The following is a 23,934-nucleotide window of genomic DNA, read 5'->3' as shown; positions in this document are numbered from 1 at the left end:
AGCAGGTGAGACAGGATTGCATCCAGGCAGATTTCAAATATCTCTAGGGAAGAAGACTCCCCAGCCCCTCCGGGCAATATGTTCGTGTACTCTATCACCCTCACAGTAAAGAAGTTCTTCATTGTGTTCAGGTGGAAATTCCTGTGTTTCAGTTTACGCTCATTGCCTCTTGTTGTGTCATTGGGCGCCAGAGAAAAGGGCCTGGGCCCATTTTCCTGACACTTGGCCTCAGGGTATTTGTATATATTGATAAGGTCCCCTCTCTGTTGCCTCTTCTCCCTGGTAAAAAGGCCCAGCTCTCCCTGCCTTTCCTCACTAGTAAGGCGTTCCAGTTCCCTAAACACCTTTGCAACTCTCCACTGGACCCACTCCAGCAGCTCCATGTCTCTGTTGTCCTGAGGAGCCCAGAACTGGACACAGCAGGGCTCACCAGGGCTGAGTACAGGGGCAGGATCACCTCCCTCCACCTGCTGGCAATGCTCTTCCCAATGCCCCCCAGGATACCATTGGCCTTCTTGGCCACCAGGACACACTCTGGCTCATGGAAGCTTCTTGTCCACCAGGACCCCCAGGTCCTTCTCCACAGAGCTGCTCCCCAGCAGGGCAGCCCCAGCCTGTGCTGGTGCCTGGGGCTGTTCCTCCCCAGGTGCAGGACCCTGCACTTGCCCTTGCTGAATTTCAGATGGTTCTTTGTCCATCTCCAACCTGCCAAGTGGTTTTTTTCCTCCCCATGCTGTTATGTGAGCTCTAACTTGTTTAACAGGTCAGGACCCTCATGCACATCTGACATAATAAGAAACTATTTAAATGACAGTAGCTTTTTATTGATTTCAGGATTTATTAGTAGTGTTTGGGGTTTTTGGTTAGTTGGTTTTGGTTTTTGTTTTCTGGGGATTTTGTCTGTTTGTTTTTTTTATTTGATTGGGCTTTATTTTGTTTTAGGGTTGTTTTGAGAGGTCATGCCTGGTCCTGATAGCAATAACACAGCTTGTGTATTTAGATAGTGTCCATGCTTTAACTTTTAAGATCATTAAGACCACTTTATCTGTAATCAGTCATTTGCCAATCCTTGAAGCAAACCTGTGTCTCTTATTGCCCTTTAATACTTGCTTGAGATATTTTCTACCAAGATCCCACCTACCTACAGAGGAGAAAGTGTTTGAGAGGTTAATGAAGGTTGATAAAATGCTCAGGCTAACACAGGAACCAAAATTGACTGTGATGTTAAGAGTGGGTCAGTGTAGAGATCTTTGTTAGAGATTTTTGATGCCTTCTTCATTATAGGAGACATCAAAGTTTAAAAGAAGTGTTTGTAGAGTGTGGTCAGTTCATGATTGTGTTACTGATACTGACAAACCATATTTGCAAAAAAAAAAAAAAAGCCACCTCCTTTTTCTTTTCTTACCCATCCCCCAACAATAGTTTTTTTGGGTTTTTTTGGTTGTTTTTTTTTTTTACCAAACAGCTACCTAAAGTTCAAAACTAATTTGGAAAGCTGCAAATTGCTTTGTTGCTGAAATTTGTTCTTTATAGCAAAGAAACCTGAGATACTTCTAATGGATTAAACCTGTGAAATGTTTGGGAAGAGCAAAAATAGTAAATGTAATGTTTAAATTCAGTGTAATTACTTGATTACTTGATTTTTTTAAATGTTGTGTTAATTTCACTCTGCATTTTTGTTGCTTCACAGAAAAATTGAATATTTTCCAAATATATTTCATAGGATGAGTGAAATAGAGTCCTGAAGAAAAGCTCTAGGGAGAGGCTTTAATATTTTGTGTTGAGGAGAAAGTTTTCAGTGGGGGGAGGAGGGGTCCAAATCCTGTTGATTTCAAGGAAGATTTTGAATTTATTTTTTATCTCTTTACATTTTTGACTATTTATTTGTATGGTTTTATATTTCTTTCACTCAACACAAAAAACTACTCTGGGGAGAAACCATTTGCATACTTCTGTTTCTGAATATCACAGGTTCCTGATACCATCTTAGCATGTTCTTTTATTTTTCTATTTAGAAATCTCCATTAAGGGAAGTTGTGGTAAAACAAAAAAAGTCTGTTGCAGCATTAGTTTTACTTTAACTGAGGAGGTGTTAAAAATGTTTGAAAGACTAAGTTTAGCCAACCTTATATGATTTGAAGGTTTTTAGACTTTTTAAATGTAACTGTATTTGTCTTAGCCTATCCAGGCACTTCTGAGAAAAGTAAACTTTGCCAGTGACCTAAAGGACCTGTTACTTAGAATGTACTTAAATTATAAGAAAGCGAAAGATATTTTGGTTAGTGTTCACCCACACTAGGAGCAATTGAAAGGTATTTAATCTTTTATTTTTGCAGTTAATGGCTCAGGAAGCCAACTTTACATGACTGCTCAAGATTTTGCCAAAAGCAGATGATTGAACATTACTAGTCACAGGCAGAAATTTCATCTGATGAAATCTAGAGAGGAATTGTCAATAAATAAAGATATGTGCACATAGCTAGGACAAAAAGATCAGAAAAAGTTTCAGAGATGAAGAGCCCTAGCTAAGTTCCCTGTATATTAGGTAATAAAATGCAGGTAATATACAGATAATTAAATACTTTGTTCTATGACACAAAGTTTACATCTTGCAGAGGAACAAGTTTTTGTGTTTGTTCTCAGTAACTGAGGATTGATTAATAAACCTTGTGGGTGAACATTGAGAGGACATAAAGCAAAGATTCATGCTGGATAATGCAGATGCATAGGGGTTCCACAGTACCGTATTTTGGAGTGCTGAAAGGCTGTGAAAGAGTCTGAGGTCCTTCTCCAGCATTAGTGAATCCTGAAATCTGCACACGATAGGTGGTCTTTTCCTTCAGTCCGGTAAGATGGTAACTTGTGATAGAAGCGTTGAGAGTAACAGCTGAAACACAAGAGGTTTTAGGAGGAGATGATTAGCTCTCATGGCAGAGCAGGTATCAGTGCAGCTGACTGGGCAAACAGCAAAATTTCAGTGCCCTGATCCCCATCTAGAGGAAACCAGACTGTGCAGGTGCTCTTTAAATGGATACAAGAGTTTCCCAAAATATTTATGTACATTTTAAATCCAGAGGTTAAAAGCATGAGATTTTGACACTCCAAGGCTGTATTGGGTTTGTATGGCCAAGTTTTGGTGGCAGGGGTGCTACAGGAGTAGCTGCTGTGAGAAGCTGTGAGAAGCTGCCAGAAGCTTCCCATGTCCAACAGAGCCAATCCCAGCTGGCCCAGGATGGAGATAACCCTGGCCAAGGCTGAGCCAATTAGAAATGGCTCTGTGATAACAGATTTAAGAAGGAAAAAAAAGTTACTCTGCAAATGTAATTGCAGCCAGAGAAGAGCAGGGTGACAATATGTGAGAGGCACAGCCCTGCAGACACCAAGGTTGGTGAAGGAGGGACAGGAGGTGCTCCAGGTGCCAGAGCTGAGGTTCCCCTGCAGCTGTGGTGAGACCATGGTGAGGCAGCTGTGCCCCTGCAGCCATGGAGGTCCCAGGGGATGCAGAGATCCACCTGCAGCCCCTGGAGGAGACCCAGACCAGAGCAGGTGGATGCCTGAGACAAGGCTGTGACCCTGTGGGAGGCCTGGGCTGGAGCAGGGTCCTGACAGGGACCTCCAGACCCATGGAGAGAGGAGCCCATGCTGGAGCAGGGTCCTGGTGGGACTTGTGACCCTGTGGGGGACCCGCACTGGAGCAGACTGTGCCTGAAGGACTTAATCCTGTAGGAAGTAAACAGTGTGGATGCTGTAGCAGTTAGTGAAGAATGGTAACCCATGGGATGGACTCATGCTGGAGAAGTTAATGGGAGAGCTGTCTCCCATGGGAGGCGATCCATGCCAGAGCAGGAGAAGGACTCTTCTCCCTGAGCAATGGCAGAAACAATCTGTGATGAACTGACTATAACTCTCCTTGTGTCTCCCTGGTGGGGAAGAGCTGCTGGTGGGGAAGAGCTGAAGCTGAGAAGGAGGGAGTGGTGGAGAAAAGTGTTTTAAAGATTTGTTTTACTTGTCATTATCCTACTCTGAATTTCATCAGCAATAAATTCCATTAATTTCCCCAAGTCAAGTCTGTTTTGCTCATGTGGTAATGTGTGATCTCTCCTAGTCCTTATCTCAACCTGTGAATGTTTTGTTACATTTTCTCTCCCCTGTCCACCTGCAGAGGGGATAGAGTGGCTCTGGCTTCCAGTGGCTCTGGCATCCAACCAGGGTCAAACCATCACAGGTGATGAACACAGAAGGCTGCTTATACTTCATGAGAGGAAAATACATCTAACATGCTGAACAGTTTTTCTTATGTGACTGTAAGAGTTAACGTTGGGACTAGCCCTCATCACATACTTTACTCTCACTCCAGTTGTTAGTAGTGGTTTAGCTTGATTTATGTCAGTGCTATTACTCATCATTCAGTACAGAAACAGGGCTGTGCGTTCTGCTTTACCTGCTTTATGGAGCTTTCAGCTAAACCTGCCTTTTCTGATGGTTCAGTGACTTTTCCCTTGGCCAGAATAATGTACAAACTGACATGTTGTAAGGATGCCTTTGGGACAGAAATTACTCCTCAACTTTGCCACTGTGTATTTAAAATCTTCACAGAAGGGGATGTGATGCTGTAGCCTATGGACTTCCTTCCCCCAAATTCTCCAGTAAAATTATACTTTCTGCCTGGAAAAAATGGCAATTGGATGCCATGTCACTGCTGTCTTGACTGGTTAAGATAGAGGAAAAAAAAAAAAATTAAGTTCAGCCCTGGATGTTCCCATTCTGCCTGCTCTTGTGATTTCAGATAGGTATTTGAAGTGGAATAGAATCACCAGAAGACCTTTTATGATACTCTAAAGGCATAGGTCAACATGCATTATAGAACTTTTACTATCTCCCTCTGTCAGCTCTTACTTAATATTTGTCTTCCTTAGCATGTCTTCAATTTTATTTGAAAGCCAGTACATACCAAGTTAATGTATAATTACTTATGGCAAAGAGACTTTCCTCTCTAGACCAGAAAGAAAATGTTTATCAAAAGAATATGGGGATTTTTTAAAATTGAAAACTCAAGTGGTTTGAATTCACAGCTATTCATTTATTCCTATGTGTAGAAATTTCATCATTTGTAGTTTGTTAAGATTGGAAAAGATCTCTAAGGTTATACAAACTTAGTAATAAAAACTACCAATTTAATAAAATGTTTCCAAAATTAAATTTATAATGGTGTATTTGGAAGCAGATAAGAAATACAAACTGCTAATTGAGTTGAAAAATGAAATATAGAATGTCTTACATCTTAAAGAAAGGCTCTGAATCAAGCTTGGATGAGGTGCTATGAAACATAAGTCATTTGCTTGCATCACATAACATTCATTTGTGACTGAAATCATAATAGTGAAAATGTATGTCTTCCTTTAAGTGCTCCTAGAGAATTCTGCTTTAGTCTTAGAAATGTAATTTTTAAGGAAATAGCAATATTTAATTTGAGATAAAAACTAGAAAATTCTAAGTGTTCATGGGAACATCTAGAGCATTAAGAGTCTAACCAGGAGCTGACCTTTGAGAGCAGAGCACTCAATTTGCACAGAAACCATAAATAACTCAGTAGACTCAATGGTCTGAATGAAGCTCTCCTTTCATGACCCTGAGCTGCTGCTTTGTTCTGGCAGTGGTGACTTACCTGGAGACTTTTTCCTTGATGAATCTGTGTAACTGATCCTGTATCCCTGGAGAAAGCCCAAACGGTCTTCTGCAGGTATTTCAGTCCACTTCACAAGTGCAGAATGCTTTGTGATATTCAGAATTGTCACATTAGCAGGACCAGTCCTAGGAACTTGAAAAAACCAGATGTTTGAGTTCTGCATCAATACCTGTGCAATGGACATACAAGACTGAATCCTGGCTGTTTCCAAGATAGTTCTTGTCAAATTCTAGATGCTATAAATGCAATGTAAAGGGTGCAAGAGAAAGGCAAAGTCCCAGATAGTAAAAACCTCTCACCTTAAACAATACCTAAGTAGGTAGAAATTGTGACTCTCTCATGAATATTTTACTCCAATAGCAACAACTTTCATTTCAACTTGCAATATGAGACACTATGAAATTGGGATTGGAAAATCTGATTGAATTTGAATTTGAGCCACATGGGTCTGAGCCCATCTTTCTGTTATTTTTGGTAATGTCATACATAATAAAAATATTTCTGTGGATGTGTCAGTAAGGTACAGCATTCAGGTTGTTCACTGCCAGGACATGACTGCTAAGAATAAAGGCAATGCTAACTGGAGAAAGCTGTTCACTCACCTGGAAAAGAAATCTTGTGTAGTCTTTTTTTTACTGCTACAAATAGGAAACAAGAAGAAATATAGAGGGGTGGGGTTACACAAAGGGGAAGAATACCTCCTTCAACGAAGTAAAAGTGGGTCACTCCAAAAGTCTTTTCATGTCTTATGAAACTTTCACACTGACACACATCAGATGCATGTACCAGTATTTTGTACAACTTATATGGCTGAAAATTGTCTGGAAAACAAATAAAGATATGTCAAGGTCTACTGAAAAGCTATAAATAACAAAGAAGAAGAGGAAAATCAACAGCTTCATAGATTTTCTGTATAGTTCTTGCTTTCTGAGACTCATAGCGTAGCATAAGAGTATAGTGCTTTCCACTGAGTACAAAATGTGTACATCCTTCTTCAGTGCCTCTAGATGCTTTATGTAAACTATTTCAAAGCCAGAACGGGACTAAATTTGGGTTTTCTTTTAGAAGATGACAGCTGTATTTATAGTCTCCCTACAGGAGACTTTAGCTACTGAAGGAGAAATTAGGAACTAAAATGGCTGTAGTTATCTTATTTCATGGATTGGTATTTCCCACTCAGCTAGAATACATAAACCCAAGGAAAAAACCTAGATATAGTGTGGCACCACCGAGGTTGCAGAAGGACAAAGGTAAACAGTGCACTCTAGATGACTTTGTAGAACTCTGAAGCTAAATGTTCTCTATTGTACATAAAAACCAGTGCTGAATGGCCTTTGCAAGAGTTACCTATGTGATTTCAATCAACATTTTCAAAGTCTGTTCCATATAGAAATCCCTGACCGAAGCCCATCATGTCTAGCATGGTAAGCAGAATACTGGAGTTGAGAATTTAGGCTTTGACAAGTATAGACACTGGTATAAAAACAGAAATTAACCTTAGGGAGTCTGTAACAGAGCAGTTTATATTGAAAGATAAGCTTACCTAGGTACAAGATGAAAGGTTTTTTTTAAAGCCAGTAGTGTATAGGTCTGCCTGGAATGTAGGCAAGGAGAGACATTGTACCAGTAGCTCAGCTGCATTTCTTGCCCAACAGTATCCAGAAGAACCCTAATTAAAACTTCTTTTTATCTGTCTTAATGTTGCTAGGCATTAACTGATGACTCAGTTCTGGACAATTATTAAGAGCAGTACTTATCTGGATGGATCTTCAGTTTGCCCTTAAAAACAGAATCCTACTCTGCCCAACCAAAAATAACCAAGAAATGAAAGGGTGCTTCCATAGGAGATGTGGTAGTTGCTGTTACCTAATGTGAAATTTCCAGTAGCCGTAGTTATTATTTTCATGTGCATATTCTCTTTACTAGTGCCCCAGTCAACCACAAAACATTTTGGTTTGTATTCTGGAGTCCATGTGACAACTGCATTTGTTCCCTGGCTTTTGACATGTATTTGACCAGGCAAGTCTGTGAACAAACACACAATTAAAGGTCAATAAACAGGAAAACAGTTTTCTCCCCTATTGTTTTTTCTTTCTCCCTTTTGCTCTGTTTTTTAAAGATTATTCATTAAGCAAATATAGCAACATAGCAAATGACTCACTTATCATAGTAAGGTTTACAATAGTATTTCAATAGAAGAAACTTAGCATTTACTACTTTACTGTGGTAGCTGGGAATTGCGATGGCAACCTGCCATTTTGAGGTAAGAAGTAGACCTTGTGAAAGACATAAACATTCTCCATTTTTTCTCCTGTTTGGAAACGAATACAACTACTTTACTACTTTACTGTGGTAGCTGGGAATTACAGTGTGGATTGCTGTACAAGAGTTTTCCTGATTTCTGATTGCTTGAAATTAAGTGGTTGCTGCAAGGCTCAGGAGAAAGATGTCAGGTGCTGCTAAATAAGCTCCTGTGAGCCACTAGCAGCTGCTACACGTGGAGTAACTCTGAGATAGTGCTTGCCTGAGCAGGGGTGAAGGAGAAGGAGCTAATGATAGATCATAGCTAGATACTTTCATATTTCATACGTTTTGAATTTTCTGAAAGGATCTTGAAGATTTTGACACTTTTAAAGACAGGCTACCAAACTAGGAAAGACCTTCTGACTGACACTAAGGAGAGAAAAGGGCAACCTGCTATTTTGAGGTAAGAAGTAGACCTTGTGAAAGACATAAACATTCTCCATTTTTTCTCCTGTTTGGAAACGAATACAAGAAAGGCAAATTAATTGTGAGGGAGCTGTGGTTGTCTGAGGGAGCTGGGGCTGTCTGAGATGGTTGGGATTGTTTATCCTGGAGAAAAGGAGGCTTAGGGGAGACTTTATGACTCTCTACAACTGTCTGAAAGGAGGATCTAGCAGGATCAGTCTCTTCTCCCAAGCAATGAGCCATGGGACAAGAGACATAGTCTTCAGCTGTGCCAGGGGAGGTTTAGGCTCAACATTAGAAGGAGTTTCTTCACAGAAAGAGAGTTTGGGCACTGGAATGGGCTGTGCAGGGTCGTGGTAGAGTCACTGTCCCTGGAGATGTTTAAGCAAAGAGTGGATGATGTGTCACTTTAGTTCCATAGTTGAGTCAACAGGGTAATGTTAGGCTGTAAGTTGGACTCAATGATTTCAGAGGTCTTTTCCAAAATAGTTGATTCTGTCATTCTGTAAAGAAAATTACTGTACTAGCTGACAAAAAGTTGTGTATACCGAGAAGGAATTTATCTTAAGAATGCACTTAATGCAAGCATCCTCTCAGTAATTAATGATAGATACAGAGAAGCTGCACTAAAATGCAAACAGAACAGGCATCTGGAGAGAGCCACAAAATGCAGGCTCAGAGGTTCACTAGACAACTAGTTGTCAGTCACAAGATGGCTTGAAGTGGTAGGATATATTTTATCAGAAGAGAGCTAAGGGACTGAAATGTAAGGGCAAAATCAATTTGTTACCTCTTTGCAAGGAAAAGGAGAACAACATGAGGGGAGTGTTAGAAAATTCTGGATAAGCAATCATTTGCAGCTACCAGAAGATCAATAAGGATACTTGCACACTTCTTTATTGTGAATGTTATGGCTGAATTTAAAAAATCTTACTTCGTAAGAAAGGTTCTCCTTATACTGCAATAAGTACATCTCAAAACTGTAACACATGAAAATTAGTTTATATTATAAGGAAGACATTATACAGTAAGTTTGATTCTTTAACAGAAAAGAATGTCTATTAAGGCCTCAGAAAAGCTTACATCTTCATTAGAATGTGACATGTACATGCCAATGTGACAGGTACATCCTAACTATTCTTTTCCTATGTGCCAGTTAGAGTAATACTGAAATAAAGGACAGTAGCAGGTGTCTTAATAGTTATTTAGCTCAAGAACTTAGACTTGCACATAGTTCTGTGAACTTTTATAAACCACTGGCACCTACTTGATATTGAGGACAATCCATAATACATTTTTCCAACTAAAATTCACCATTTTCCTAAGTAGATCCAACACATGGTACTTCCTCTAGCTTCACCAACAAAGAAGTGCTAAAATGAATATTAAATTGCTAGTCTGCTAACTTCTACTGAAGTATCTTAAGAAACAATTCTGACTCCTAGTATGTAAAAATATTAGCTAATATATATTCAAGAGAATGCTTTCACCTATCCCAAAGTCTGTGAAAACGTATCCTTAGAGGTTGATCATAAAACTTCCCCATCACTATGGTGAATAAGGTAAATACCTGTTACAGGGAATTCTGGGACAATGTAGATAGCTCGTGGAGATTCTCCTGCTTCATTATAGGCAGAAATATTAAGTCTATAGTAAGCCATGGAGAGATTAACAAGAATTTTTCTGTCTTTGAGAGAGATGTGATTTGGTGGTTGGCTGCAGCTGTTGGGTATTCTTTCCACATTAACAAAATAGCCAAGGACATTCTCACTTTGTGCTACCTAGCAAGAGGAAAAACATTATTATTCTATAAATGCTGTTATGTCCTGTGCAGAAAATCAAGAGGAATTTAATTTTATAAACAAAATGTAGCCTTTAATGATGGGGATAAAATCATACTGTTTTAATTAGGTCATTAGGAATCAATAAAGCAAAGCATTTCCTTAAAATTAAGAGCATGCTTAAATTGAGAGGATTTAAGTACATGATTAAGAATTTTCCTTAATTGAGATCTTAGTTATGTGTATGCAATTAGTAATAACAGCAGTGAAGCAGCTGTAACATTCTCAACATTTCAGTGCAACATATCCCTCATTTTCAGGAACTTGAAAGTTAATGAGAGGTGTTTAATTGAAATTTATGCCTCTGGATATCCTCATCTTCTAGGGCTTGATTAGGTATGTAGTATCTTTAAAGACAAATGCTAGCAATTATGCTGCAAATTTGGAATGTGTTAAATATCCATTGGTAGCAATTCTTGGTGGTGGTTCACTCATTATTTTACTGTACTAATCTTAATAAGAGATTGGAAAATGAGTGCACAGAAATGGAAATTACTGCAATATAGAGAGAAACTTAATACATGAAGGCCTGTGAATACTTCAAGGATTATTTCTAAAATCAAGATTGTCTGTTATTTCTGGCACAAAATTAATAGTGTGTAGATACCATGAAGCCCTAAGGCTGGGTTATCTTAATGAAATAATTGGATACTTTTGGAGTAACATAGACAGGAAGACATTTACTATTTTAAAAGGCAGGTACACATATCTTGTGAGGAATTTCAGATGAAGATGGAAACTCTTAAAATAAAAACTTGTTTTTTTCCCTGGAAAAGAAGGGAAGTTTTAGTAATTTTTCAAGAATATAAATTGATATAAATTTTCCCTGTTAGTTTCTAGCTCATAAATCATCAGCATACAGATGCAATGAATTCTGCAATAAGTATACAATATCCAATGCCTTTTGCCTATCAAGTGTAGACTCAATACAATGAGAAAGTCTGTTTTTCCCTGCAATGCAAGAAATAAATAGCATATACATAACAGAAGGTACCCAGACTGGAAGTGAACCTTACCTCCCATGTGAGGAGAACACTTCTTCTGCCTGGAGAGACTTGTGTAGTTACATTATATGATATTCTTGGCTTGTTCATGAGTTCTGGTAAACATGGAAAAAGATGGAGACATGCACTCAAATGAATAATTCTGATGTTCATATTTTCAAGAGTATCTGAAAATCCTATTCCATATGACACAAAATTTGGAAAAGCCTTTACATTCATACTTACTACCAGTAGGATGAAACTATATGTCACTTACTGTGAGGGACCAAAATCTCCTTGCCCCAAATGCAAACACAGTTGAGACCATCCTTGGTTATGCATCTGAGCTGAACAATGTATGAAGACATAGCATTTAAATTTGAAATGGTGACATTGGAAACATTGCTTCCTACAGGCACCTAAAAAAAAATCATTTATGTAACAACAATAAAACATTATCTTATATTAATTGTTTTCTCAGCCTAAGACCAGCCTTCTGACTCAGCTGAAAGTAGAGCTTCCTGTCATCAAATAGGAATTATTGCACATTTTAGTCAAGCTATTTTCATTCTTTCAAGGCAACACCCTCTTTTTCATGAACTTATTCTGCTCACTCAAGACACTAAGTAACCTGGTCTAAATATAACTTTTAAAATCAATTAAACGTTACATATACTGAAAAATAAAAATTTACTTAACTCTGAGCCTTGTTAGCATCCTCAAGAACAAGAAGTCAAGGGAAAACTAAACAATAAAAAAAAAGCCCTTATCTTTAAAAGTGTCATTGCGTCTGAATAGATCCACATGGCTGTTGTCTTAAACAGCATGACTGGAGTGAATGTGTGGCTGCCTGTGTGCCTTGCTGCTGCAGAAGAGATTTGCATCTGCAACTCTCTTCTCCAGTGATGGCACTGGAGCCCCAGTAACTGTTCAGGGAATGGAGTTTTTCTTGAAACAAAGAAACCAGCCATGTCTAAGGAAAACCCTGAGCTGAAAAATACAGAGAAAATAAGAGAAAATAGGATAGGAAACTGTTGTTATCACTTAAACTCTTCCCAAAACCCCCCAAAACCAACAGAGTCCCACTGTAAGGTGAGCAGCTCTTCTCTTTAAATTTCTGCAGTACTTTATTTTTTAATAAGTTAATTATTTAACTTCTGTAGGAGTGTGCTCACCTCCCTCTCCTCCACTTCCCCTCCATCCTGACCTTTATTTCTTGTAATCCCGATTAAGTGATAACCACTATCAGCAGTCATATTAGATGTGTCTTGACCAGCATCTGACTCAAAGTCGATTCGGGGCAGACAGATAACAACATGGAAGACAAGATAATATGAAAGACTGATTTTAACAGTTCATCCACCTTCTCATAGTGCTGGTTAAGATTCAACTCAAGTCAACATTGAAAGAAGCTAATATTTGAAGAGAGCATGCATGTATGTCTTTAAGTGTCTCATCTTACCCTTTAAATAGGGGATAGCCCACAGCCTGTTGAGCTCTTCTGCACAGCAGTGGGCTGGCTATAAAATGGGATCTCTTGAGTAAGGACAGTAATCTTAACTTCTGAAGATTACTCCTCAAGGATGACAGAGTATTCATCTCATCAGATACTTGATAAGTGAATTGGAAATTAATACACTGAAAAAATTAAATCTCAATTAAATGATACAAATGATTGATTGTGCACATACAATCCTTTAGATATAAACTGTTGACCAGGTCTGGGACTAAGTCTGAATCCAGAAGCAACTAGGCTTGCAGGGGCTCTGAGAATCATTTTAGAATGCAAGGGGAGCCTTTTTTAACTATCATGACCCAATTAAAATGTCTTCCTCACAGTTCTGTCTGACTCTGTTCTCTGTGAAGCAATCAAGTGCTCATTGCCATCTACTCCTGTTAAACCCCTGTCACATTTATTATCAAACTTTGCTAGATTTCTGTTTTATGTCAATAAACATAACTTCTTTCTTATGAGTGAAAGGTATTACTCTTAAATGATGTTGTCCATGACAACTTCATATAATTTTTTGCTAGTCGCAAAAGAATCCCACTACCCACAATATTACAGAAAGACTCCAAACAAGAGGGGAGTGGAATGGATTTAAAACCCAAATGTTAACTTACATTACACATACATTTATCCTACTCTTGATAAACACTAGCTTTTTACATCCTCTATGCATGTATGGCTGTGGCATTCACATTCTCTGAAAAAATCCCTTCACCCAGGATTTTTCTCCTGGGAAGTTGAGAAGCCTCAGAGGAAAGGAAAACAATAATTATCTCATTTGCTTCTCCTGGGTGGAATGTGTTTGAAGTTTGTTTACCCACAGGTGATTGCTTCATTCAATTTTGGTGTGAGTTGTTTTGACTCTTTGGCCAATTGGTGCCAAGCTGTGTTGGAACTCTGGAAAGTGTCACGAGTTTTTCGTTATTATCTTTTTAGCATTCAGTAAGTATCCTCTCTATATTGTTTAGTATAGTTTAGTATAGTACTCTTTAATATAATAGTATTACTTTTTATTACTTTAATTTTAATTACTATAATTTATTACTTTTCAATACAATAGTATTGTAAAGTAATAAATTAGCCTTCTGAGAACATGGAGTCAGATGCATTATTCCTGCCTTAGTCGGGGCATTCCCTGTAAATACAATATGTGGTCATACTCATTTACTCATCTTCAAGCTTAGCCTATTATATTATTAGGAAGAGATTACAGCCTAAATTCAGAGCATCAGCTGAGACCTGGGAGATCATGAATGTTCATGACCTGTAGTCTTGACTCATTTGTGTCACCCAGTGTGGATGTCTGTACTAGTCCCCCACAGTACTCATGTGAATCTTCCATCTCCCCTGTCTCCAAAACCTGCAGGGCATGCATTTGTACTGCTCTGAACCTTCTGTTCTTCCATGTACCACGTGCCAGACTGTCTGCACCTGGTTGTCTGCCTATTGTGCTACTGGGTGGGCTACGCATGGGTAACTGGCTGCCCTCGGATGGTCTAGGACCTGTATGCAAGTGAACGAGGGGACCTTTCCAAGACCTGAATGTTCTTTGTACTGAGATGAAACATTTCTTTCATGGGCCTCTCAAAGTACCTCTTCTGGAGTGGCTAAATGAACCAGCAGTCAGCTACAAGAGAAATGGGAACTGAACAGTCCTGTAAGAAGACATCTATGCAGCAGTGGAGGAAGGTGCTGGAAATTCTTTTAAATTTAGCACAATAGAGCATGACCTCTATATTCATTGTTAGTGCTTTATTTTGTACACACAGTGCTTAGTACAAATATCAGAGATTAATGTGGCCTTGTGCTAGCTCCCTACATCTGTGACTAATAAACTTGTTCCAGTTAATGCTTTCTTGTTTACTTCTATCAGTGATTTAATATGTACTAACTAATATCTCAGTTTTGAGAACAAAGATTGTTTATCAGAGCAAAGAATCATAAGAGAAGTACATTATGACCTGATGACATATTTGAGATAATCCCAAGGAGAAAAGATTCGTCAGAAGATCTGGAACCATATCCAAACAAGTGGAAATAATCAGCATAAATGCACGTTTTCAGGAAACATGAAAATACAATAGATTCAGGAATATAACCTGGTCTCTGAGGTTACTGGGCATGTATGCTTTGAAGAGAATTAGCCATGCATTCAGCACTGCTAATGAAATAATGTTGGCTTCCTAGTCTAACAAATATGATGGAGAGTTTATTTCCCAATTTTCAGGGACAGGGTCCCCAGCACAGGCAGGACATGGACCTGTTGGAATGAATCCAGGGTAGGGCCACCAAATTAGTGGGATGGAGTACCTCTCCTGTGAGGAAAGGCTGAGAGAATTGGGATTGTTCAGTCTAGAAAAGAGAAGGCTTTGGGGCGGCATTATTGTTGCCTTCCAGTACCTCAAGAGAACTTCCAGGAAAGATGGGGCAAGACTATTCACAAAAGCATGTAGTGACAAGGGGCAATGGGTGTAGACTGAAAGAGAGTAGGTTTAGATTAGGTATTAGGAAGAAGTTCTTCACTGTGAGGGTGGTGAGGCACTGGAACAGGGAAGTTGTGGATGTTCCATCTCTGGAAGTGTTCAAGGCCAGTTTGCATGGGGCATCCTGGTCAACTAGAGTGTGGCCCTGCACATGGCAGGGCTGGTTGGAACCTTCCAACCCAAACCATTCTATGACTGTATTACAGGGAAATTATTTCTCTTCTTTTCAAAGAAGAAAATCTGGAATACTTAAACTAACCAAAAGTATGTAAAGTATGAATTATTACCTTAAAAAACAAAGTGACCTGATCTCTAATCTGTTTGAAAATGTAATGATACCAGCTAAAAGAGCAATATTGTAAATCACTGAAAGTATGATTTGGGTCTGTGTTTACATGGCATTTCTGATATTCAGCTTTTGCATCACTGGAAATCGTAGTGTCTCACTGGTAGGTTAATGAACCAGATAACATGCTATTCTATTTTACTTTGGTTAAAGCTACTATTCCTTCTTTCCCAAACATTTCATGATTTGTTAGAACCAAACTAAGGTGCCTTAGTGGGATCTGTCTACAAAATGACTCCTTGCTATGCCACCTTGCAATCCTTGTGCTGCATATAATATGTGCAGCCGAGCTGACATTGGAGCACCTTGTATTCTCATGAGATTGTCATCTGGAAGTACTCACCACTGTCCATGGAGCAGATTCTGTGAGTGCCTCTCTGTATCTCAGCTCATATGGTGTATGAGCTGTGGGCAGGTCCCACTTTATTATCAATTGGTTTGTGATCTGATAAGCATTTATGTTAGATGGTGACAAGCACTTTCCTAAAATGGGGGAGATACAGTTGTTTAAAACACAAGAGAAGCAGGAAAGCTTTGGTAATTACATCTGTTGAGTGTGGTCTGTAAAAGTTAAAAGACTTGGCACACAATAGTGAATGCTGTGAGACTTCAAAACACCATGGAAATGAATTACTAAATCTTTATGACATCAACAAAATACAGTTGTTCCTTTTGCCTTTCTTTTGTGAATGCTTCTACTGATTTCAGGAACACTCTTTTTCTAAGCAGTTACTATCCTGAGTGAGGCTGAAAGGCAAAATCAAAATGTCAAGAGTACCTGTAATCATGAGTTGTATAAAAAATATCCAGAATATCTTTACATTTCAGTAAGTGCAAATATACTTTCATCTTCCTCTCCAATAAACACAATGTGTCCAAAAGTCTTCCATAAAGGTTACACTATTGATAATTTGGGTTGTACTGGTAGTAACTCCCAGCAGAGAAGCATTGGTTTTTCTTGGACCATGATTAGTCTGAGCATGTGAAGTTTTGAGAAGCTCTTAACATCAGTTCAGCGAACAGATAGGTAGGGAATCTTTAAATAAACACTTAAAGGTCCTAATAAATAGAGCTGGTTTTTTCCATATCTTTCTTTTAGCTGTGTGTAATGGGTAAGAGGCCTTAGAAAAGAGTTGAATTTTGAAAAGATTTCTCCAAATTCTAATGCCCTATATCAAGGATTCCTTAGGTACACAGTGTTGAGTCAATCTGCTCTTTGTAAACCAATACAAAGAAATTCGGAAAACCATCAAAGAGAGCATAGAAAACTGGTTAAGTATGGTACACAAATATTACTATATATTTTTCTGGATATGGATATTAAATATTCCAGCAAAATATTTAAAGTAAAACCCTCCTCCATTAAAACATCATAGGCTTCTGTTATTAACTTCATTCAAGGAAGTCAAACTGCATCTTAGCTCTCTGAATCATTAAAAATAACAGGAGTGTTTTGGGAGCTGAAATTTTGGAAATAATCTTTACAGGATATAGCTTTAGCTGGGAACTGCAGTAACACAACTTGTGAAGACACTGTACCTGCTTTGCTTGGTAAAACTGAGATGTTCTTTCCTTTTGCACAGGTGTCATTGGCATAATTCACTGCTATCCAAATGGTTGCAAATCTCTCAATGTAGAGATTCTTTCGTTCTATTGTGATGGAAGGTGATGATGTGTTTCGCTGAAAAAGTTTTCGTATTTTGTTCCTTCAGAGAAAAGGAAGTAGAATGAAAAACATTTTATTGGATTACAGTTATTTTTTCCTCCCTGCCCAAGAAAGCAAAATTATAGCAATTGATAGCTTTCCAGATACTTCTACACATAATTCCACATCTGGAAATCTTGAAGGTTCACCTTGAGCAGCTTGAAACAGCAGGATTAATTCATGCACCTCAGTAATCCTAGCAAATTTAAATATGCAAATCCTTGTGTGGTGGAGAACTGTTGAATTCCTTAATCTTTGAAGGCATAGCATGATACAACCAGATCTGCATGACCTTCTTTTGTACTTTCAGTGGGATATACATTTTGAAGGTATAAAATTAGGTTAGAAATGACTTCATAAAGCCTCGCCTCATAAAAGGGAAACCCAAATTCCTTTTGAACAGCAAAATTTCCCAGTTACATGAATCTAAATTGCCATAAAGTTATGAAAAGCTTCTTATGAGTTATGTGCCTGTCTTCTGACTTCTGTTCCTGCAAATTGTCAGAGTTTGATGGAGATATTTAAATGTCACCTGAGTCCTCAGCCCTTTAGATTCCTCCTGGTATACCTAATATACACAGCACAGGAAGTCCAAGAGTTTTAATGCCTTACATACAACTTTGCTGCCTACTTTTTTCTTGTCTCTCTCATTTAGTCTCTGCCACACACAGGAAAGATTTTTCCAAGGTTGAAATTGTGCAAGTTCAGTGTTATTAAAGAGAGGACTAGCATACTAATTGCCTAGCTATGCATTTCAAGTATTAAATTACACACATCATGATTCAATATTTAATACCTGAGAAAAACTACTTGAAGTTTTTCCTGTCTTCTGCTTCAGGCTAGTTGTGAATCAGTCATTAAAATTTCAAAGCATGATTGTGAATTCTTGGTTGGAACTTTTCTGTGGGAGTGTTTATCTTTAATCTTTTTCTTCCTGACAACTTAATCACAAGGAGTAAGGACAAGGAACTATTACAGCGTCAAACTGATGTTACATGCAGGATGAGGTGATACCCTCTTCTAGGCAAGGTAAAAGCCTTTTACATGTGGGTTTTTTCTTTCCTTTTAACCCAATAGAGGAGGAGATAGTAAGTTTGTCTTCAAGACCACCGGGTGGAAACTTAGGAGACTGAGGTTAAAGTCCTGACTCTGACTTGGAAACATCACCACATCTGCCAGGGAATTGTCTCCCTCTTCCCCCACTGAAAAATTCTTTCATTCTTTTATCTGCCTTGTCTGTTCATGACATCAACCCTGCAGCCTGGGAACAGCACAGTCTGGTTTTGGCTTATGACTTTGAGAGCAAGTAGTTTAAAAATATTTCAACTGATAACATCTCTTCAGAAACAGAGCTGTTTCATAGATGTTTCTGTCCTTCCAAAAAATTGGTATTCCTTGAAGTTACAAGAGGCAAGACAGCCATGCAGTAGAATTTGGAGCTTATTGCAAATTGGTGTCTGCTGCTACCTCCAGTGAGAAAATATCGAAGGTGATGGGGAGAGTAATCTCAGCCTTGAGGTGGTTGCTTTGCTCCTGTGCAATGTGAAGATGATCATCCTGGGGAATTTCCCAGAGTGGTGACATTTTCTTAGCTTTAGGAGGTGTTTCTAACCACAGCTCATTTTTAATGACAAGGAGTGGTTATGTGGCCAAACAATCAGCAATGAATATCAGAATTTACCAATGGTATACAGTGTTGTACTCCATGTACCCCATGATAGGGTCTCATGGCAAAGATCATGTCTTCTGATCTCACGTTTCTATTTCTGAACATGCCCCTAATCTCATGGGAGATTCCAAATATCTAGATATAAAATGAGGAAATTCAATTTTGTAATGCAGCTGTAACTGACGATACTGTATTTGAGGTAATCAGTTCAAAATTAACCCTACAAGTTCATTCCATCTGTTAAACCACTACTTGATAATTCAGAATTACCAGAAAGTATGCTACATTTGACATCTCCTTGGGTACATGGTATAGCAAAATAAATAATACATAAAATAAAAGTTTAGTGTCTGTTTATGTTTGAATATTTTGTTTTATTTTTTTTTTTACCTTAAATATATCTATGTTGAATAGTCAGTAAAAGTCAATAGCTGCAAATAAAGCTAATTAAGTAAGCAGATCTTTGGCAATAATGATTTAAAGAGTGTGTTGGAGGCATGGTAAGATGTATAATGACTTTGTATTGGGTTTGCATGACAAGGTTTTGGGAGCAGGGGAGCAGATTGCTACAGAGGTGGCCTCCATGAGTAGCTGCAATAATCTTTCCCCATGAACAACAAAGCCAGGTCTAGCTGACTTCAGGACAGACCTGCTGCTGGCCAAGGCTGAGGCCATCATCCATGGTGCTAGCGCCTCTGGGATAATGCATTTAAAAGAGGGAAAAAACTGCTGCCCAACAGCAGCTGGCAGAGAGGAATGAGAGCAAGTGGGAGCAGCAGAGAGCAGCCCACACTACTCTCTGCTGTGTGAAGGGCTGGCACCCCATGGAAGGGACCTTCACTGGGGCAGTTAATGCAGAAATGCAGCTCCATGGGAAGCACTCGTGTTGGAGGAATTAATGATGGACTGTGGGAGTTCATGTCTCCTGTGGGAGGATGCCCATGCTGCACCAGAGGAAGAGTCAGAAGAGAAAAGAAGTGACAGACACAGCATGTGATGGACTGTCCACAACCCCATTCCCATCCCCCCACAATGCTGGGGTGGAGGAGGCAGAAAATTCAATTAAGCTCAGTAAGAAGAAAAGAATGGGGGTGGGGGGGCAGAGAAGGGGAGGGTGTTCCAAGTTTTAGCTATATTTCTCATTACTCTACTCTGATTTGAATGTTAATAAATTTAATTCATTTTCCAGGTCAGGTCTGTTTTGCCCATGACAGTAATCGCTGAGATCTCTTCCTGTTCTTGTCTCAGCCCATGATCCTTTGTCATATTTTCTCTCCCCTGTTGGGCTGAGGAGGGGAGGAATAGAACAGTTTTTGTGATGTCTAGCCAGAATTAACCTACCACTCTCTAACCAAGCTCTTATAAATCAATAGGTATTGATGAGAAGTGATGAATGATATCGACTAGCTTTCTGTAACAACCTCTAAAGTGATGAAATACACTGGAACAAAACTCTGGCAAATGGGAGCCACATCTAACAGCAATAAGAGCTTTTTGTTTTCTGAGATAACTTTTCAGACTTACCATTTTAGGTATACAGTATAATTAACTGTATTTGCAGCACTAGGTACTGGCAGCCAGGTGCAGGTTAGATCCTCACTTAATTCTTTGTAACACACCAAGTCATTGTCCCAATCTGAAAGATGAAAACATGTGCTCTGGAAAAGACCCATCACAGGCAACCATTAACTGACTCAAAGGGACTATGAGTAATGAAACCAAATACAAACCAGGCTAGAGTTAGTTGACTAGACCCCAGAATTTCTTCAAAACCATCAATCTCTATCTGAAGTTCAGAACTACACACTGTTGCTGGATAAAAACAATATTACTTTTAAACTGCCAGCTTTATAAAGAATGTACTATAAAACAGAAGGGGCATAAGATTATGTATAAAATTGCCTCTTATTAATTTTTTAAAGAGAAATATGGGGATTTTTTTGCGACTGAACATACCCTTTTTTCAGTTGATTGAAAGTAAGCAGTGATGACATTATTAAAGGAACTAATTTTTTGTCTTTAGCGATTAAATTTATGTCAGTATTTCAAAAATCTCTTAAAAAATGCTAATGACAAAATATGACTGCTGTTCTTTTGCTTTGTGTCTTACTGTCTGAACTATTAATTCAGAAGAATCAGTCATGGTGTCTCAAAGTCCTTTGAAAATGACTCAGATTTTGTTGTTGTTGTTGTTGTTGTTGTTCAGAAAAGTAGACACGGATGGGATGCTTAAGGTAATTTTTTCCTGATGAGTAGAGTCACACGTCCTCCATACCTGTTAGGTCTAACAAGTTGCCAATAGGCCTATCAATCCTGACTAAAAAATGTTTTGTTATGTGATAAGTAAATATGAATATGTCTGGAGCTGGTGTTGTATCATAGTTATGGTATCTCACAACCTAGGTTGTGAGTTAAAAGATCAGTTCTCTTTTCCTCATTTCTTCCTGCAACCTGAGTTACAAAGTATCCTTGGCATTCTTTTAATCACTGAGATGACAAATGCATTTTGAAGTTAAAAGGTGTTTTGGAAAAAGAAGTGAGTCAAATGAGTATAGTACTGACTTTAATACCCTCACCTCATGACACTTCTCATACTAAATGAATAATGCTTTTCTAATAAACTATGCTGCATCAACTCAGGTGTGTAGAGGTGCCTTTCAGGAAGGTGAAGATCATGTATTCCTTTTTTCATAGCAATGTGAAACATTACAGAATTCTTTGCTTTTCTAGTCTGGCCACCAAACCACATCTTGGCCTCCTCACCCATGAACATAGCATCTGTCAACAGCAGGAGAAACAGCAACAGCTCTCACATTCTTCTCCTGTTTTACTCTGAATTACACCTTAAATTTACTTGGTGTTTATTGTTGTTTTGAAGAAACATCTGAAAACAAAATCTTTTTGGAACTGCTTTAATACTTCATGTCAATATATTGGTAATATACTCCTGACACTATTTGAAATAAGAATTCTATTAACTCAGATCCACACGGTGTCTACCATATTGCAGACCTGTCTCTGCTTATGCAGGAACAGTGGTTGTTCTTCATGGTCTAAGTTTTGCAAAATCCCCCTGGTCTTTCTCTACGAGATCATGGTACTAAAGCAGACAAAGGAAAAATAGTAGATTTTGTGTGTTGAAATAGTGTATTAGCTTGGCTAACACCCCAAAGCATCCTCCCACTACCATACTACCAATATACTGAAGTTCTACATTGCTTTGTCCAGATGAATATAATGAATGCACACTTTTATTTTCACTTCTCCTGTTTGTGAATATTATGTACATGCACATTAATTTTTATTCTAGTGCTTTCTTTGTTCCACTGTAGTGCTCCACCTTAATAGGTATATTATTAATTCTTCCCAGACCTAGCACAGTACCAGAGCTGTATCATGACTGTGCTCCAAGAGCTATGCAAAGAAAGAAAAAAATTTCTTTGCTCTAAAGAAAACGCAGTTCAGTCTCTCCACTTTACAAAAACTCAAACCAACAAACCACCTACCTTTAATTTTTTTTCACTCTAGAATTTCTGTTTTTCTTCCTGAGCATCTGGTTTTCTCCCTAATGATTTAGTAGAGCTTAGTCTGGCAAGTTAATTGCAAGGACTGGAAAATTATCCATGGCTAATTTCAGAAGAACATAGTCCTCCTGCAGATGTCTTGCCCAGCCAGGGTCACTGTGTTCTCAGGAACCTGTCATCTCTGCTGTGTCTGTTAGCAAGTAGGATGTTCCTGCCCACAATAAATCCAGCACAAAGTACATCAGATGACCACCCACTGCTCTGTAATACTCTCTATCAAAATGTGCTGTACTGTTCCTTCCCGCCACCATCAGTAATTTCCCAGTTAAATGGAAAGCAGAGATATCCATCGCACATAAACATTAGAACATCCGTGGTACTTTGGAACGGCAGCTATTTGTGATGCGCTGGCTGGGCTTTCACCCACAGCCTGCGGGCTCGCCCGGGCGCCCGGCCCTCACAGACACATCTGCCCGTGCTGCTGTGCCCGGGCTTTCCCTGCGGCAAAGGCGGCCGTGCTTTTAGGGGCGATGCTCCCGAGCGCCCGCGGGAGCCCCCGGGCACCGCCGGAGCCGGGAGCCAGCGGCGTTCCACCCACCTGGCAGCTGCCGGCAGAACGGAGAGTCCCAGGCTGTGCAGCGGCAGGAATCTGGGCAGCACAAAGAGCGGGTTGGGGGGGAAGGAAAAGAAAAAGAAAAAAAAAAGAAGAAAAAGAAACGTTGGTCAAGACAACCGCAAAAGAAAGAGGAAAAATGTTGCTGGTGGTTGCTTCTCCCACTAACAGAATTTAATTTGGTCATGATTTTGTTCGTATAGCCTCATCCTTGCGTAGTATTAAGGACTTTTACTGTTCATAAGCGGCAGTAAGCTGTATGGTATATAAAAACTCACCTCTAACAAGTAAAAAGATAGCTGCCAGCAGAGAGTTCTTCATCTTCTCTGTAAAGAAGCATAATGATTACTATCAACATTACGCTGTCTTCAGTCTATTTTCACACTTCCTTTTCAAACTTCCTATTCATTCTAACCTATCCTGCTACTGGCTAAAAACAAGTAACAAGTTTATCGATGACAATGGGAAGAACACTTGAGTTGTGTGTTATCAATTATACTTACAAGATCCTAAAAATCCTTCTGGAAAACAGGAACTCTCCACCCTGGTTTTTGTAAGCACTCACAGCGAGATTCTTGAAGGTGTCTGCAGTATCAGCACAGCAAACTGAATTAAGCTTAGGTACTTCTAACTCCTTTGAAAACACCAACTGTCACTACAAATTAGAGTTATTCATATCAGTAAAAAGGAAGTCAAGGTGTTTGACTGAGTCTAATATGAATTCTTGCATACTCTAGAAATAATAGCAGCAGAAGACCTCAATTTGTCTTCACTTTCTGACTTCTCTTATCTTTCAATGTAATTTCCCTACCTCAAAGATGCTGTATCTACATTGCTGGTACCTACACCAGGGCCCTAATACAGA

At 38.9% G+C, this 23,934-nt stretch overlaps 1 protein-coding gene across 1 annotated transcript in view; it reads right to left on the bottom strand.

Annotated features, from left to right (window-relative positions):
- Nucleotides 1-23,483, bottom strand: part of LOC139589158 (interleukin-6 receptor subunit beta-like) — a 35,057-nt gene extending 11,574 nt beyond the window's left edge. Inside the window, exons 1-12 of the mRNA XM_071425301.1 lie at nucleotides 23,348-23,483; nucleotides 23,055-23,105; nucleotides 20,457-20,568; nucleotides 17,098-17,264; nucleotides 15,902-16,041; nucleotides 11,497-11,638; nucleotides 11,253-11,335; nucleotides 9,966-10,176; nucleotides 7,553-7,711; nucleotides 6,385-6,507; nucleotides 5,666-5,818; nucleotides 2,744-2,887 (exon numbers count right to left, since the gene is read on the bottom strand). Of these exons, the coding sequence (XP_071281402.1) occupies nucleotides 2,744-2,887; nucleotides 5,666-5,818; nucleotides 6,385-6,507; nucleotides 7,553-7,711; nucleotides 9,966-10,176; nucleotides 11,253-11,335; nucleotides 11,497-11,638; nucleotides 15,902-16,041; nucleotides 17,098-17,264; nucleotides 20,457-20,568; nucleotides 23,055-23,105; nucleotides 23,348-23,390 (1,528 nt within the window). The 5' untranslated portion in view covers nucleotides 23,391-23,483. The remainder of the gene's footprint in view (nucleotides 1-2,743; nucleotides 2,888-5,665; nucleotides 5,819-6,384; nucleotides 6,508-7,552; nucleotides 7,712-9,965; nucleotides 10,177-11,252; nucleotides 11,336-11,496; nucleotides 11,639-15,901; nucleotides 16,042-17,097; nucleotides 17,265-20,456; nucleotides 20,569-23,054; nucleotides 23,106-23,347) is intronic.
- Nucleotides 23,484-23,934: the final 451 nt, after the last annotated feature.

The sequence above is a fragment of the Agelaius tricolor genome, unplaced genomic scaffold (genome assembly GCF_023055355.1).
Source record: "Agelaius tricolor isolate 1412-34295 unplaced genomic scaffold, bAgeTri1.0.p SCAF_4, whole genome shotgun sequence".
NCBI lineage: Eukaryota > Metazoa > Chordata > Aves > Passeriformes > Icteridae > Agelaius > Agelaius tricolor.
The sequence above is the reverse complement of the archived record's forward strand: the minus strand, read 5'-3'. Positions and strand labels throughout refer to the sequence as shown.